This window comes from Caloenas nicobarica, chromosome 2, assembly GCF_036013445.1.
Source record: "Caloenas nicobarica isolate bCalNic1 chromosome 2, bCalNic1.hap1, whole genome shotgun sequence".
Classification (NCBI taxonomy): Eukaryota; Metazoa; Chordata; class Aves; order Columbiformes; family Columbidae; genus Caloenas; species Caloenas nicobarica.
In genome coordinates, this window is record NC_088246.1 from 21378620 (window position 1) to 21396740 (window position 18121).

The 18121-nt window shown below is 35.3% G+C and overlaps 1 protein-coding gene across 1 annotated transcript in view; it reads right to left on the minus strand.

Annotated features, from left to right (window-relative positions):
* The window catches only part of MALRD1 (MAM and LDL receptor class A domain containing 1), a 257882-nt gene that overhangs the window by 78069 nt on the left and 161692 nt on the right, over nucleotides 1-18121 (minus strand). Inside the window, exons 28-30 of the mRNA XM_065627902.1 lie at nucleotides 17115-17295; nucleotides 5204-5332; nucleotides 238-399 (exon numbers count right to left, since the gene is read on the minus strand). Coding sequence (XP_065483974.1) covers nucleotides 238-399; nucleotides 5204-5332; nucleotides 17115-17295 — 472 coding nt within the window. The remainder of the gene's footprint in view (nucleotides 1-237; nucleotides 400-5203; nucleotides 5333-17114; nucleotides 17296-18121) is intronic.

An 18121-nucleotide genomic window follows, 5' to 3' on the forward strand; every position in this document is an offset into this window, starting at 1 on the left:
TCCTGTGATACTTATCCTCTATTGTAATTTTAATATGAAAGGAAACACTTTTAATGCTTGTTGGAACTGCTTTGTGAACTGTATTAATTGCTCACTGTGATTTTTCTGCATATAGAGTAAGCTCAGCTGATCACACAGAGATTTGCTGTTATCTTGGCACCAATATACGGGATTATTTTTTGTTAATTCATCGAGTATTTCATTATCCCAAAAGTGGTGTAGGACACATGCCAATACCTGGTGTATGGTCAGCATCAGGATCCGTTTGCCCAGTGACGACACCGTTGCTAATATTCCAGTCAAAATCATCATTAGGGTCTTGTGTTAATCCACATACAGTGGTCCATTCTTGATCTTGTGTTTCAAAGTTGCAGCTTCCAGGAATACTTGTGTAGTAACCTGAAAATACAGCAAGAAGTAAGTTATTGTCCCCACTCTTATAGGTGAAAGTTGTAATGAACATACTGTACATAGTAATGGAAAGGATTTTGTTGGGCTAATGCTATGATTCCCTTGTGTTACACGTACTGACATAATATATGGTAGTTAGTAAGGAAAAAAATCCACCCGTTGCTTCCTGGGCAAGTGTAAACAGTCTTAAACTTTATTACAGATATATGATGGTGTAAGTCTTGAGGGCAAACCCATGACAGATTGGTGAATGGACAGAATGATTCTCAGCCAATTAACTAACAAAACTGAACTCCACTTCCACAGTGGAGTTTTTCATGAACATATGTGGGCTTATCCTTGTGTTATGCATGAAGGCAGTTTTATGGTGAGGTAGAAGTTCTACTGAATAGGACACTGACTGATTTCAGATCTTTGTTAATCTTCCCATTTCTAGATCTGCCTCTGATGTTTCAGGTGACTTTGGAAAAGTAGTTAATCAATGAAATTATACAAATGCTGTGGTAAAGACAAATCAAATAGCATCACAAACTCTTATTTGGCTTTTAAAGGTCTTTTTCTTAGCTGTAAAGCAGCTACACAATTACTGAGTGAAAGCGAGGACCACCCCTGTGAGAAGATTCTGGGAAAAGCTTCCAAACTATTAAACACCATAGTCAGTTGTGCATTTTAGAAACAGGTCTTACTGTGGCTATTCCAAAACCTCAAATGGATTTGAAGATCTAGAGTGTGGTTTTTGATCTACAAGTATTCTGAAACATTAAAATACAATTATTTATGTATCATTGCCTAGGTATAAAAGATACAAATAATATATTTAATTACTTGTATTAATCTGGTTTGAGTTTTTTTCTTGTTTTTTACTTTGAAGCTACAAGAACAACTGATGCCATTCTTTGTAAAAATAACTTATAATAATCATAAGCCTGCATAAGGTTTATGATTATGAGGAGCACACACTGACTGTAACACCATGGACTTACTTTTCTGTGAAAATGTGCCACCTTGGTTGAGCACATAGGACAAATATCTGAAAAGAAGAATAATTTTGATCCAGTGAATAGCCTATATCCCACTAGATGCTGGGAGAGGGATCTGTACTGTTCTGTAATGTACTGTACTTCAAAAGACTGAAGCATCTGTCGTGAGGAGAGGATGGGACTGTTCAACCTGGAGAAGAGAAGGCTCAGTGGGATTTTATCAGTGTGTATAAATACTTGGTGGGTAGATGTAAAGAAGATAAAGCCAGACTCTTCTCAGTGGTGCCGTGTCAGGACAAGAGGCAGTGGACACAAACACAGGAAGCACTTTTTAAAGTTAAGAATGTGTTTATTTATTTATTTTTTACTGTCAGGATACAGAAACACTTGCACAGATTGCCCAGAGAAGTTTTGGGGTCTCCATTCTTGGAGATATTAAAATCCTGACTGGCACAGGCCTGGGCAATTATTGGAGTAGTGACTACTCCTACATTTATACAGTCCTAAAATTACATTTGGCCCTTTGAAGACAACTGCGAGGCTGATGTGGCCCCCAGTGAAAATGAGTGTGACACCACTGCAGCAGACCCTGTTTCGAGCAGGAGATTGGACTAGATGATCTCCAGAGGTGTCTTCCCACTTCCACCATCTGTCCTTGTGCTAGTGCTATTCACAGCATTGCCTTTGGGAATCATGACAGGAATACACAAATGCACTGAGACTCCCCATTGATGCTGCATTACAAGCATCATGTAAGCCTAACTCCAAAACCAAACACCCTCACACACAGGCAGGACAAAGAAGGGAACCTATTAATCGAAATAGCAAGTACAATTTTCTTGCGCATTTCTAATAAGATCTAAGTCCAAATGCATTTAGAATGTATACGATTCATAATAGATTACCTGACTTCAGGATTTTTACCCTAATATCTTAACAGTGCATTCAGAAGGCAATTATTAATAAATATTTATGAACAATATTTACAGGGTTGACGGAGTCACCCGACATATCTGCACCTGGTGGGTCCTTTTTATTTTATGGGTACACAGAACATATTTAGAAGCCATCAGAAGAGGATTGTTCCATTTATCTGAAAAATTGCTTTTATTTCAATAATTCAAGCATTGCTCTAGTTGGTTCATCAACACTGAGGCTTGCTATTAATCAAATCATTGTGTATAATTGGCTGAAATTCATGCAAATTGAAACTGCTTTCATGTGTGGTTTTTTCACCTCAGTATTTCCAGTGGGTTACTGAAAGAGAATGAAAATTTTGTAAGATTGTCTGACTGGACTGAATGAAGCATAGAGTAAGTAATTTCCATGAGTTTATTTAAAAAAAAAAAAAAAAAAAAAAAGTCCACCAGCCTACGTGGATACAATTCATTTCATCCAGATTCTGTTGTAAATTCTGCACAGAGGAATTGCTGCTGAGTAGATTATGGTCCATTTACTTCTTTGGAACTACACTGGTATAAAACTATAGTAGAATGTGAAATAAGCTTGAACCTTGAGCTCAGAGAAAAGGATAAAATTGCAGACAAATGTGGCCATAACCACTTGTGATGGGGCAGGATAGAATGTGAAGGGCTTCCTCTGTGCTCGTTTTTCTGATTAAGCATCTCCTGTTGCCTTTTTGTTAAAAATGAAGTTTCTAAGTCTAAAAGGTATTACGTGCCCATTAATGTTGTTTATTCCCATTTATAAGATACGTGCTCAGGGAAAAGGTGTGTTTATCCAAATGTAAGTCCTCATCTGTTGGAACTAAGATACAGCAGATATGGAAATACTATACCTGAGGCTTATCTGGGTATTCCGTATACCAGATTACAGTATATCTCCTCTATTGTTAACTTGATATTTTGTCAGTTCTGCAGCAACAGCAAGACTAAGACTTATGAAAACATTTTGATGTAACTACAGCCTTTCTATGTACAATAAAAGGATAATTCACTCCATTTATTTAAAGTGAATGTCAGCATTTATTTTTTGTCTTCGCTTGGAAAAGCATTTCTGCAGTATAGCAAAGACTGTGTTGCTTTACTGTGATTCAAGATAATTTATGACCTGAAATGTTTCCATTATCTGACTAAGAAAAGAGAGTTGATGCTATCACAGTCCTTCCAGACAACACAGGACTACTTCCCCCAATGAAACTACTGTATCCTGTAAAAATATTTACAGAATAAATCAAGTGTCTTGATAGTTTTCTGAATATCTTTACCGAAGAGTTTACGTTGGACAGAAATTCAGACTTGCTGTGTCTCTGTTAGGTCTGTAAAATGTTATAAGGGTGAGTTCACAGAGTATTTTGCTACACTTACTTTGTCTAACTCCTGAAAAAATGTGAATATTATACAAGAAATACAGGTTATATGTTTAAAATCTATCTTTTCTTGCAATCTATTTGAAAACCTGCTAGTTTTTTAAAGTTATCATTCAATGTAGACTCATTTCCACGAATATGACTCACAAAATTTGCTGGAATGCAAAGCACTGCAGGAGGTAGAAACCAAATATAGAGGCACCAGCTTCAGCATATGTACTTCAGAACTGTTATTTACTTTTATGAAAACAATAAAGAGGAATAAACTCCAAGTTAAATCTCCTATAGTGACATCTTCACATGTATCCCAGGTTGTAAGTCTGCTGTCTGGTTAAAACAATATAATTTATGTCACTCCATAAAGGGTCATGATATTTGGAATCCTGTCCAGTCAAAGTATTTAGTAACTCCACGCATGAGAAAATGCCTTTGATTTTCAAGTGGTCACCAACTATTGGTTGATTTCGATGGAGTATTTGGACTTCAACACAGTGTGAACACTGAATTGCTGCATATGATGCATTTACTTTGTCTACCAAGGTTACTTTTGATCATATCTGCATTATGGCAGAATTTGGCCCTCCAGTTTGAAGATTAACAATTAGACTGATTACTGAACTGTATATAGAGATTGCTAAAGCTTCCTACTACAAAAGTCTGGTCTGGATAGTGACTGCAAATAAAGAAAGACATGGAGCAGGAACAAAGGCATAATGTTTTACTCTTTTTGGGTTTCAAGTCTGAACTGGAAAGCTTATTGATTTGATCCAGATTTTCAAAACTGAGCTGTGTCCTTCCATCTCAAGCAACATTAGTGAAGAATACCTACAGACAAATTTTGTCTCAGTATTCGCTAGGACTGCAAAAATATAAACAGACTGGATTTTGTCCAACTGTTCTATAATAGAGTGATAGCAAGAAAATACTTTCACACCTCTGCAGTAGCAGCAATAACAAAGACCAAGGAACATGTAGTAGTGACACAACTCAGATCACAAAAACAGGATTAATCTGAAAGGAAAGACAGGTCTGTTTTTAAATAATCATTTTTTACAGCAGAATCACGTGTAAATGTTATTGTGTATTAATTTACTTAGCTTTCTCATTCAACATTGAGAGCTCAACATACTTTCAACTTAATAATTGAGTTTACATTTCTTCTCGGAGTTAATGTCTGTTGTAACCCACGGATTTTATTCCATAAATATGTTTTTAGCCCTTAAGGTTTGGGTTTTTTATTCAAGATATATTTAATCTTTGGTTTGAGCAAGTTGCTCTTTTGCAACTATATCACACTTATATACTTTTTACAGCAGATATCTCTGAGGATCTGAAAATGTCAGACCTGTGTTGGGGGAGCAGGCAACCTGCTTGTATTATAATTATCTTGTGGGTAGCTGTGGGAATTCACCTAAGATATGCTACAGAATTTAAAGTTATAATTTGGACTGGATGTTACATTGACACACGAAGAGATACTTACTGCAGTCAGCTTCATCTGATAGGTCTTCACAGTCTGGTTTATAGTCGCAGACGAACTGAGACTCTATGCAATTCTCATTCCCACAGATGAAATCAGTGAGGGCAGGGCATTCCCTGGGATTCTCTCCAACTGAAACCAACAGGACATTTAAAACAATATTGTAATTAAATCAAAAGATGCTCTTTTTTACTTGTTTAGCCATTTTACACCATGACTTCAGTGATTTACTGCTTCCAAGAGCTGTTATTTGGTCTCACTCTTCTAGTGATGCATTATGCATGTCCGAACTACTGCACTGGTCTTGCCTAAAGCTTCCAGGGTAGCACGTTTTGTCTGGAAGAGAATTCAGTTCAGCATCAACACGACTGTTTCCCCAGTGTATTTGTTGTGCATGTTCCATAAAAAAGGGTTCTGTGAGCTGTTGAAAAGTATACATGCTAAATTCTTTATTCTGCTCATAATTACAGGACATCATTTGGAAAATAAGAACATTTTAAACTGAGAAAAATCACTGATATACAACATTTGTGTAATGCATAAACTTTTAAAGCCTTTATAAGATGTTTAACATTTTTTTAAGAGTTTAGGGAAACTTCTTTGAGTGTGTGAACTGCTCAGAAATTCCTCTTATGGTATTTAATATGAGAATCTGTTTTACTACAACAATTTTTGATCATTTCTGAAAGTGAGTGAAAATTGTGTCATAAAATGATAGTAACTTAGTAACTTACACAAAAAGCGCTAGGGCCAAAGCCAAACAGTGCTGACATTCAGCCATTTCTGAACTGTCGGACTATAAAGAAACGTACATACTTTATTTTTTAGTTCAGTGCACTGGGTGCATAATTTCAATTAGCACTGATTGAAGCAGCTCTGATAATCCCAAGTGCAACATTTCAGATGCACTTCTATTAACCCAAGATTGTTTCTCAGTCTAGAGCTCCAAGTTGTGCAAAAAGACATTTAGGATAATATATTTTGACTCTCTTCATTGCTATAAGTTTCAGTTTTTCTTTCAAACATGACTAAAATGTGACACATCATTAAACACAGTCTAGACAGAACACCTTGATATTTACCTTTGTGCAGACCCATATTTATAGAAGGGGAAGTTATTGTTGTCAGGCTATCAATCTTCTCAAATAGAAGTACTTACTGAATTTTACAGACAGAGGAACTAAGTTCTCACTGAAGCAAAATAGGAAAGAAGAACTAAGTCTTTAGTGTAGTCTAAACATGTACACAAGGTAATATTAAATAGAGAAACAACATAGCATTAAAATGTAATTCAAACATTTAGAATAGATGGTTAAAAAAAAAAAAACAGCGATAAGGTTGGTTACATGCAGGACCTGACTTAAATTTTGAAATACATACATCCCTGAACATTGATATAAATAAAATCTAGTTCCAAACCGATATCTGTCTTCTTGTTTTGGTTTTAAATTTTACGCTGACAATTTGATCTCATTAGGTGTCAGGGAATCCACAGACAACAGAATTGCCATGAATGTGTTGAATACAGGAAGAGCTATGGCTGCTTTTTACACAGAATTCACGTACCAGAGAGCCCTTACCAGAGGAGTGGAGTCTTGAGAAAAAAATGACTGAAACACTTGTGATGTTTAAGGCAGTTTTCGCACTTCTCCCAAATTATGTGCTAAAACATGATTGAAAATACTATCAAAAATTCATTAATATGGCTTACCCTAAATTCTGGAAAAGCACAGAACCACAGAATAGTTGAGGTGTGCAGGGGCCTCTCAAGATCATCTAGGCTAACTCCCTGCTCAAACAGCCTCTACTACTGGTTGTGCAGGACCATATCCAGTTGGGTTTTGAACATATCCACAGATGGAGACCCGACAACCTCTCTGGACAATCTGTGCTTGTGTTTGACCACCATCACAGTAAAAACCAAACAAACTACAACAAAAAAAAAAGTGTTTTCTTGCATTCAGATGAAATTTTCTGGTTTTTAATTTGTGCCCATTGCCTTCTGTCTTGTCAGTGGGCACCTATGAGAAGACTGACTCTCTCATATCCATTCCTTCCCATGAACTGGAATTTCTGCACTGGAAAATTAAGCGACTTTGTTAAGTCACTCAGTGGCTTAAGTAATGACAGAAATTATTTAATGGCAGAACCATTAGGGTACAATAATTTTCATATCTTATTTCACTGCCTATGAAAGAGGTAGATTATTACCAAACAGGGGAATGACATTTGAAAATCCATGGCTTTGTGACTGATCATATTCCTCACCTTTACCTCCTTTCCCCTTTAATCAAGAAAATGTTTTGTTATTCTATCATTTATATTTAGCACCTAATATTATTTACAGTCATTCTTTTTTTTTTAATAAGATACTTTACAGTATTTTAAGCATACCAGAAACAGCGTGTAAGAATATTATTCATTTCTTAGTTTATCTTAAAATAAAACATGTGATCCATAGATAGACAGTCATAATTAAAACTTGTATCTCAAGAGATGTGAATGCCATGAAGTCCAAACAGAGTCAAGTATCTGTGAATTTTATCCTTTTAGATTAAGACCTTTTGTATATTTAGGGACAACAGGTTGCATTTATGATATAGATGAAGATTCTGCTACAGCCTTTGGAAGAGATAAAAATAAAACCCCTCTCAAAATTAGTGTACCAGCATTAGCATAGCAGAGTCAAACTAAATATTCTGAATTCCTATTCAGAATTGTGGCATTAAAAATCAGCTTTCTAGAGTACATGTTCATTTTGACCAAAACTCAAAAACACCAGCTAAAAACTAAATCAAAACAAGAATTATGGGTGGGTTTTAACCAAACAACTTCAATATCAACACCACCAATAACCAAACAGATGTGCACACAGAAGAAGAGGCTTAGAAGTTTCATTTTTACCAGACATTCTTTAAATATAAATTTAAATATATTCTTTATTTAAATATATTATTTAAATATAAATTTATAAAAATTATATTTAATCAGAAAATGGTATTAAAGAAAACAAGTTCTCAATTCTGAGGGTTGAGCCGCAATTTAACAACAACGACAAAGTTAGAAACCGCTTTGAACAAAGAAAAAGAGAGGATATTCAAAATATGATCTTGCCCATTTCTAATTTCATCATCAAAATTACAAGGTGGCCAAAATCTTAGTTTGTGTCTATCAGTACTGAATTTGGAAAAGGATGTTTCAAACCTCCTTCTAAGGAGTTGCAGTATAAAGCAAAATATGTCCCCTAATGAACACCTCAAGATATGTTTAAAGCTGATATTTCAGACAAAACCAGAAATTTTCATAATATTTTATTTCATTGCATATGTTGGTTGTGTGGGACTCTGTGTAAAAATGTATAGGTTTTTGACTGATCATATTCTTCAGATTTACTTCAATTACTAGGAAGTAGAATGATAACCTGTATTGGATGATGGTTGACTATATATAGCATGTAATATTATACATCTATTTTTCCCAGTAATCTAATTCTCAACATTCCATTAAAATCCAAAGACACAGAAAACCTAAGCAGAAAAAACCATGAGAAAATATGGCAAATTTTATTTCTTGCCTCTTTCTTCTAACAACAACAACTCAAGAAGCCTATAAGGAAAAAAACATACCATTGAATACACTCAAAACAAATTAGGAAAAAAAATTTTAAAAAAACCAGTTGTAGTTTGCTCACTGTGTTACTCTGTAGTTATTCTTGAGAAGTTACAGCATTAAAATGGATCAGCGACCCAAAGCAAGCAAAAGAATGAGTTGATTCCATGTTTGAAAACACCAGAGATGTGAAATAGTTAAGTATACAATACGCAAATGTGGATTTGTCACACAATGGGAATGAGAGGAATTACAGGGAGTTGAAATGTTTTTGGTAAGTACTAAGGTTGTTTCTGAATATGCTGTGAAAAGTTTGAAGAGAGCTAAGATATCCAAAAGCAGAAGGAAACGTTTCATTTTAATTTAAGAAAACTGTTGATGAGAAAGAGACTTGCACTTAATGAAAATGTTCTTTTTTGACCTGACCTTCTTCCAAATCTTTGGTTTAACCACTAAACTGAAGAATCCATTGTTTGCTTGAGTCTACACATAATTTTACATCATGGAAAACATCCGTACAGATATGGAGTGTTGGTTTACAGGCGTAGCATGAGTGATAAAGGAACAGCATAGAACTATAAAAATTGGGGGTGGTGGCTAGGGGTGTTTGTTTGTTTGTTTTTAATGACAACAGAAGCTCAAAAATATTTATGAATTTCCAACACTCTTGGACATTCTTGGGCAAGTTACTTTTGGTTTTTATTATGCTTTGCTCTCTCCTCTCCTACAATTATTCAATCCATAAACTTGTGGGATCTGAAGACTATACAGATATACTGCAAGTCACAAGACCATGATGCATTCCTTTCCCACAAAACGAGAATACGGGCAACAAAAAACCCCACGCAAATGAAACCAAAAGAATATAGACTATAAACCACAAAAACATGAAGAAGAATTTCATAGCTTATGATAACAACCAAGATATAGATCAGCAGAGAAACAACTAGATTATTGAGAATCAGTGGAGCAATTAAATTTTTCTCTAGACTAAAGTTGTCAGACCACAGCGTATATCTTTGTAAACCACGTATATGTTTGTAAACCACCTTTTTTCCCTTACAATAGAGTCTCATAAGTTAAAAAAAAAAGGCATAGTGAAGTGCTAATGTTTTATCATACACATTTATTTGTTTTCCCCTTGAAACTGCAGCATTTCCTGAAAACCAGGACACCACAAGAGACTAGCACAGGACATATTATAGATCAAGCAGGAACTACTGACTGCATGTTATGCAAATCCCAGCATCAAATGAAATGGCAGTACTTAGAAAAGGAAAAGCATGCAAAAGGTATCACTTTTCAATTAAATACTGTTTGGATTGATGCAGCAAAGAGCCATATAATCTTCTAAGTATTTTTTAAGAGACCAATAGAACTGGCTTGGCTTTTGGATCACTAAACCCTACAAAAGAAGCATGTTAATGATGGTTGCTGCACAGTCAATTTTATGTCTACATATTTTTTCTGTACAATGTAATTCTCAGAATACCAGCAAAGATAAGAGCTTTCTGAGTAAGAATACATGTATGTATTTGTATATACATAGAAAACAAGCAAGGCACAGATGCACATCGTGCATACCACAAATAAATTTTGACTCTACTGTGGATACATCACAAGCTCTATATTTATATCTGCCTCCAGTATAAGATATCTGTGGAAGACTAGCCCATGTGGTGCTCACAGAATTTATAGACATGACAAGATTCATTGGGACATAGGTGATAAATACAACACTATTAACCCAAACACTTTTTTTCAGTTACCAGGAAAAGATTGGCTATGAAAACAGTTGTCTTTCCTTTAAGTTTTCTACTGCAGGACAGCACTGGATCAGTGACTGTTTCTCTGACTCTGAGTACGAGACCTTTCTTTAACCAAGGCTTTCCAAGATGAAAATATTCCTGTGATATCCACTACATCTAAAACAATGAAAAGAAGCAGATAGGCCAAATATCAGCTTTGTAAGATATAGGTCTTGATTGTCTGAAACAAAATGGACAACTGCAAACATTTTTTTAGTTTGATAGACACCAGTAAGTTTAATAAATAGCATGTTAGGTTGACAAAATGAATGTTCTCCTATTTAAAATATTTATCACAAAAGAACTGATTGGTCACACAGCCAAAAAGAAGAGGTGCTCTTGCCATGTGACATTACAACACTTCAACATTACATAGAATATGTTGTCAGAGGTTGTTTGGCAAGTGCTATGTATTTGTGAAAGGCTTAGGGTGAATCCTAATTTATTATGGCTGCTAAAGGCTGCGGTGAACAAGACCTTGAGCTGTTTTGGAAAGCAACGTGTAACTCAAGGTGAAATACACTGAGCTGCTGCTTATCAAGAGTCTCATCTTCACCGCCCTCCAAGAGGAATGCATGCACTCACTCAACAGTACACCACCACTGTGCCATCAGTATGAAACAAAACATGTAATGTATATTCAAGGGCAATGAGGCTTTTTTTCTCCTTATGTGTCTTTTTAGAAATTAAGGTCCTTTTTGTGTAGAAAGGTTTTCAAATTGCAGTTGAAAGTTCACCTCTTTCTATTATTCGTTTTTAAAATTGTGTTGTATAGTGAGAGTATATATATCACTTCCCTTCTCTCTTCTACAATACTTGACATATAGGAATAATCAAAGACAAAAACATTAAAAATGTTTTGCTGAAAATATTATTCAGTAAAAGGAACTTTACTTTCCAAGTTTCACCCTTTGTTTAAATTAAACTATATGAAATACAAGCTGCTAGAAGGTTTCATTAGAACTGGAACTCAGTACTCTGAAGTTCAGAAATTATGAAACAAAATTTGCATCAAGGTTTTCATTTCCTTACCCCAAATGTTCAATACTCTTTTCTACATGACTTTTTATAGAACATTAAAACTCTATTAGCAAACTCATCAATAATATGTCTCTTCATGGATGACCTTGGCAATCTTTTGTAGGAAAAACTAGATGAACATTTTCTACTCATGCCAGCTGGATATAACTTCAAATAAGGTTCTTTTGTAATTCGGAAACCATAGGGAATTCTCCTCAGAGAATGTGTCATTTAAAAGGCCAGATTAAATTCTAAGATATGCTTTGGCTCTGACATAAACAGCAGATCTAACAAATTATATTGAATCTTAGGAAAGAATTTCACCTGCAGATACAAAAGTCTTCCTAAAGATGCTCAAAACAAGTAGTATTATGGTACCTAAGGATATCAAATAAACTGGAAATTTACAACTGGCTCTGGCTCAACACAAAAGACAAGAAAAAAATTCTCTTCAACTTGTAGTGCTGATACCATGGAATATATAAACCCACACCAGACAAAGACAAAAGTTTTTATATTTGATTAAGACTGAAAGATCAGACTTGGCATAGAGTGCATCAGCAGAATAAGGAGCTCATATAGGCAGCTGCCGTGTTTTGCTTAATACTAAAGAAGACACCAGGAAGAAGCCCTCAGGACTGAGTGACAAGTGAGAATCTGGTGCTCTAGGCTTTATCTCTTTGGAGCCCACAAATGGCAAAAGAAAGGGAGGAGAGGAGATAAGGTAAAAAAATCAAGTGATGCTTTTGCAGAAGATTCTATTTCCCAGTAATTATCATAGAATCACAGAATCATAGAATTCTGGTTTGGGTTGGAAGGGACCTTAGAATCTACCTTCAGATCTGAAGAGTAAGCAATATGTGAAGTTAATGTCAAAATGATGAGATTTAAAATTTATTCTGAAAAGCTGCTTTTGCAGCCGCTTACTACCAAACCAAAGAATCTTTGAAGTCAGCAACTTCTCTTCAAAAGTTTCACACAAGATAAACAGAAACTGAAAAAGCCACTGAGGTCTCTTCATGAAAAGTGAGGTAACATCTAAAACTTTCTTCTCATATTCAAAATCTGTGGCAAATGACCTCAAATGTTTTCCTAATACCAATCTAAGAGCTGCAAATGGTGAGAAAATCTTTCAGTTAAGCTCTTGTGCATTTTTTATGTAATCCCAAAGAGAAATAGCAATCCTGGAGTATTAGAGTTTTGTAATGACTTCTGGACAGTGCCTTAAAATTTAGAGAATATCGTAATTTTCAAGCTGGTGCCATGTTTCTCTTCTTTCCATTCTTTTAATCTTCCCAAATAAGATTGTCAAATGCAATATTCATTCTCTGAAGTCAGGCTATAGAATTTTTGCAATGCTGTTCAAGCAATCACCTTGTGCATAACATGACTTGTGCAGGAATTCAAGTCTTCCTCCAGTGTAACTCTGGGAGCCTGTATGATGGGTTGAGGGAGCATGTATTTCCTCCACATCCCTCCTGAGTACACGGCCTTCCCTACGGAGTCCTTTGTACGAGGGCATTTGGGATGTCTCGTGGAAGGCAGCCATGGCTGTCTTCCACGTTTCCAGAAGGGAGATTATTTATTACCTAGAGCCAAACTGTACGTCATCTGTACCCTCTTCTGTGTGTAATTAGATCTGAGTTCAGTGAGATTTTCACCCAAAAAGGATAAAGCACATTCATGTTAATGTGTGTTACAGTAACAAAAATTAAATTACAGCTACCAAAAATTACTAGTCTTCTCGAAATGAGCTTTCTTCCTCTACAATGAAGCAGATTCAGTGGATATCTGCAATTTATAAACCGGCAGCTCAAATCTAATAATAATTACCTTCTAAAGGCAGAATACAAACATTAGATTAACCAATAAGAATTTTACCACTAATTTCAGGACATCTACTGAGAAGTTTTAGCCCAGTGATGTAATCCCAGTGTCCCATATCAGAATATCCTGACACTGACCTATTTCTAAAAACAGGTGAAAAAAATCATAAACTATTAAAATATTTTGAAGAGGATAAAAAAAAAAAGATCAAAAACTCCGGGTAACTGAACATACATTCTGGCTGAATGTAAATTCACATATTGAGTGACTAAATCAACTCCAGCAGCTTTCTCTGCCTGAATTCCCTTACTTTTACTTCAGGGCCAGGTTTGTACTGAATATTTCAGTTACAAGAGTTTGAACTTTTCTCAAGTGTCTGAGCAGAAGAAACTCAATTCTCCACTGAATGTAAAGCTTTGCATGATACATAGCTGGGGATTCAAAGAAAACACTGGTTTATTTTAAAAATAAAAAGTTGGCCTACTCACTCAAACACTAGGACATTTTAGTTGTTTTCTCTCTGATCTACAAAGCTAGATGGAATCCTAATGAGAAAGGATTTCTCTACTGAGACTTTCAAAGCTTCTTGTTTATGGGAGCATGGAAGCAAAGTTTTTCAAAGGATTTCAGTATCTTCACCTACAGTATTTACCATAAACATTGGAGAGGAGGAATACAAATATATGAGGAGTAAGGGAAAGAAAAAGTTTACCAGCAGGCAAAGTAAGCTTTATTATTTTTTAAAGAAAATTTCTGTTCACCTCAATTTGGTAAATCAATTTCCTATTAATAGGAGTACTGTGGCATTTTGATTTTGTTTTTTTAAAAATGAAATACCACTTCAAATACGATTGAATGTGTAACCTATTAACCTTAAACCTGAGAAGAAAAGCTTGTGAAGTCTGATTCCAAACAGGTAACCCACAAGAATGTGGTGGGAAACAAAAAAAATCAATTAATAAATTAATTAATTTAATATTAAGAGCAATCTTTCTCTTGCTGGAACATGACTCCACTATTTTTCGCATTTTTCAATTAAACCTGTAAAATAATAAGATAGCAGATTTGGTATTTGCTATCAAAAAATAACTTACCCTCTCACAACCAACTGACAAGAGCCTTTTATACCTTCTTTTTTTCTATCTCTGACAATATTTCCAAGGCCACTTACATTTCCAATAAAGTCACAGTTACTTCTTGGCCTTCACTTTCACAGAAATTAGTGAGAGCTGAGGGAAACGAACCTTGCAGGGTCTCAGAAGCTCAGATCATAATAAATAAAGTTATCTGTAGTATTCTACCAATATAGAAGCTTTTGACTAATTAATTTTCAAAAGGAAATACTGAAAAGATTCTCCTTTGTTAGTAGAAAATACTCATGTAACGTGAGCTATGTAAATCACAACTATTATACGTAAGTGAAGAACAAAGAAATCTGAAGACCTAATCCATCTCCATTACGATTCCGTTATGGTGTGTGCAGTTTCTTTCTATAACACACTGTATGAAAGCAAGCTGAAGAAAAACATATGTACATAAATTAAGTCTTTGGATTTATCAAATTATGTTGTAACCATTGAATATTAACATACTGCATAAAAGCAGTTCTAATATTCATGTGTCCAAAGTCCCCACACAGACTGCCTTCATCTTCCCTCTTCACTTTCTCTGCATGAGTACATTACTTCTGCAAAGAGGGAATTATTTTATTGTGTTGACTGTAAACCACGATCCAGGAACACCATTCAGCAGCTTCCAAAAAGAGAGTCTGTGAGGAGGATACTATCCCAAAATATCTAAAAGACTCAGAATTGCTCTAACATTCTACCCCATCACTACATGCCATCTACTGAGAAGCAGCTACACATTCAATTTTTTTCCCAAGGCACTTAAAGGCTTTCTCATTTCCATTCCTTTCTGTTTATTTTAAACCTGTTATTCAAGTTTTAATTATTTTTAATTATCTTCTAGGTTTTTCTGTGTGTGGTCTATTCCTCTGCTTATGTAAGTACCTTGGCTAGCAGATCCATAACATTACATAAGATTTTAGTTTAATTTAATAAGTCTCAGTCGAAAATACAGATGTGGCCTTCAGTTACCCTAGAGAACCCTGACTGTGCGTCTAGCTCAGCAATTCTGCACCTATAAACACAGTACATGAACCAAGTCATTTTGCTGAGAAGAAACCTCTGACCCCCTTCTGGTTTGTGAACTACTCTACTCTTTGGCCACAGTAAGACTGTGTTTGCTGCCTTTTAGCTTTGTTACAACAGACACAATAAAAGCTGTGAATCTGTGCTGTGAAGGAAACAATTTAGACATGACATGCTTTCTCTATTCTGAATGCCCCAGGCTTGGGTCACACGGGAAATGTTATTTTTGAGAATCTGGCAAAATGTATTTTGTTTGTTTGTTCTACAAAGGCAAAGAATCAATAACAACAAGAATGAAAAAGGGCAGACCAGGCTCCTTCATGTCATCATACCAACAGGAAGGTCGGCATACCAAAAGCCTCGAGAAAATTAAGCAGGCAGATTTCTACTTGTGGAGTAGAAGGAAAAAAACCATACACGGAGCTGATGTGAAAGGTGCTAAAGAGAAGGCAATGATTCCCTCTTGACTTTGGTTTGAGCTCAAATATCACTGCAGATTCAGAAAGATCGAGGCAGGGGGGAAGGGTTTTTTTGTTGTTGTTGCCTTTTTTTTTTTTCCAGACGTGCACTAGTGCATGTGCACATACATACTATTAAAAAGCAAATATATGACAGGGCCCTGATCCTGTGAAGAACAAAGACATAAGCACGAACCCATTTCCATAGGATACATGCACCTAAACTTTAATGAAAACCCTGCTGTGCCTAGCATATATTACCAGAGGTGCTGTAAGTGAACATTTCCTGATTATATAAAGACTGTACCTTATTACAGTGCAAAAACATCCACCATAAAAATGACACCTCTATAAAGGGTCAGAATCCTGGGTTTCCAACTTTTCTAATTCAATCTTTTAAAAATTTGTATTTATATTGAATATAAAGCTTCAATTGTGTATTTCAAAGTTCTATTAAAAAAAAAGAAAAAAGGCAAACTGTTCCTATTTTAGCCTGCGTCCACAAAAAGTTGAATTAAATGAATTGACTAATCTGTGAAACAGTCAAAGCTTTTCTTTACTTTGCTGGCCTTAAAACTTGAACTGAACTGGGAAAAAGAATAGTGACAACATTCATTTGCAGTCTCAACTCATTTTTACGGCAAGGGTCTTTCTGATAAAACAGGGAGACCACAGGCTTCACTTGGTATAACCTGAAACAATTTATATAAAATGATAATATACAACATGAGAGACTCAATAACTTCTCAATGAATCAAAGAAGGAAAATACTTACTCAAAACCAAATAAATTAATGAAACAAAAACTCAGACGTTTCTTGGATTTATCTGTGATACTTCAGTGTGAGATCACTGCACTAATACAAGACTTTCTGTATGATTAGAAAATGGCATTGAAGTTAAGAGCGAAAACTGTATTCATAACTGATTTTATGAACAGTGACATTATGATAAAAACATTAAACCAATGATTTATTTTAAAAAACCAATATCTTACATCTCCTTTAGCATCCCTCTAGAAACTTCCCTTTTGAACTTACTTGTGGTGCAGTTGTTGAACTCTATGTCATCTATCGCTGCTCCTCCTCCGAGGTCTCTGGTACGAATGCCTTCAAAGATAACTTCAAAATTTCTCAGTTTCCCCAAGTGTAACTCGACTTTGTTCCACTCATCACCATGATTTCCTGATTCACTCCATATTTTCACAATTCTAGCATCAGTCTGAATTTGAATGAAAAATATGAAAAATAATGAAATGAAAAATATGAAAAATGAAAAAATTTGAATAAAAACACCACGCAATGCATCAAACAGCTAAATGTACTGCACAACAAAAGTTCTAAGGAAGTAGTACACGAACAAGCAAAATCTAAAGAAAATTGAGATGACAGTAAAAATAGGCAAGGAAACAAACTAATCACATTTCTTTATACATGGTGAACCTGTTAGATCAGATTTATGTTAATAAGTTTGTCTTATGCATATTTATGATGAGAAAATGAAGCTTGGTGCTTTAGATACTGTATTCTGAATAGGAAAGTGCAGACAAGCATGCACAAAAGTATTCTATTAGTTATTCCTGAACTAGGGAATTCACAGAATTGTTGATGTCTTTTAGAAGGATGTCCTCAGACCTACCAAAACATAGAGATACTGAGGTGTGACTTTGTGATGTTGTTCTGGAAAATCATTACTAACTGTAAAGAAGTTAGTTGAAAACAATACCAATGTTACTTTAAATTGCTGAATAGGAAAGAAAACACAGGGAAGCATTTCCATAACAGCATGTAAAGTCACAGATACTCAGCTGAACAACTCCATTGCTGCACACTACTAATCGTGTTGGAGCAGCGGTGACAGTAGCCCTTTTATCAGTCATGATGACTGAGCACACAAGCATCTGTGGAGGCAAGTTTAGACATTGTCTCTTCAGTTATGTCTCATTGGTTTGAAGCCAATGACACAGTCCATTAAAGAGAAAATAATATAACAGGACCTCATCGGTGCTTTGCACCACTAATTCCACAGTCAATGACAACTGGTTATG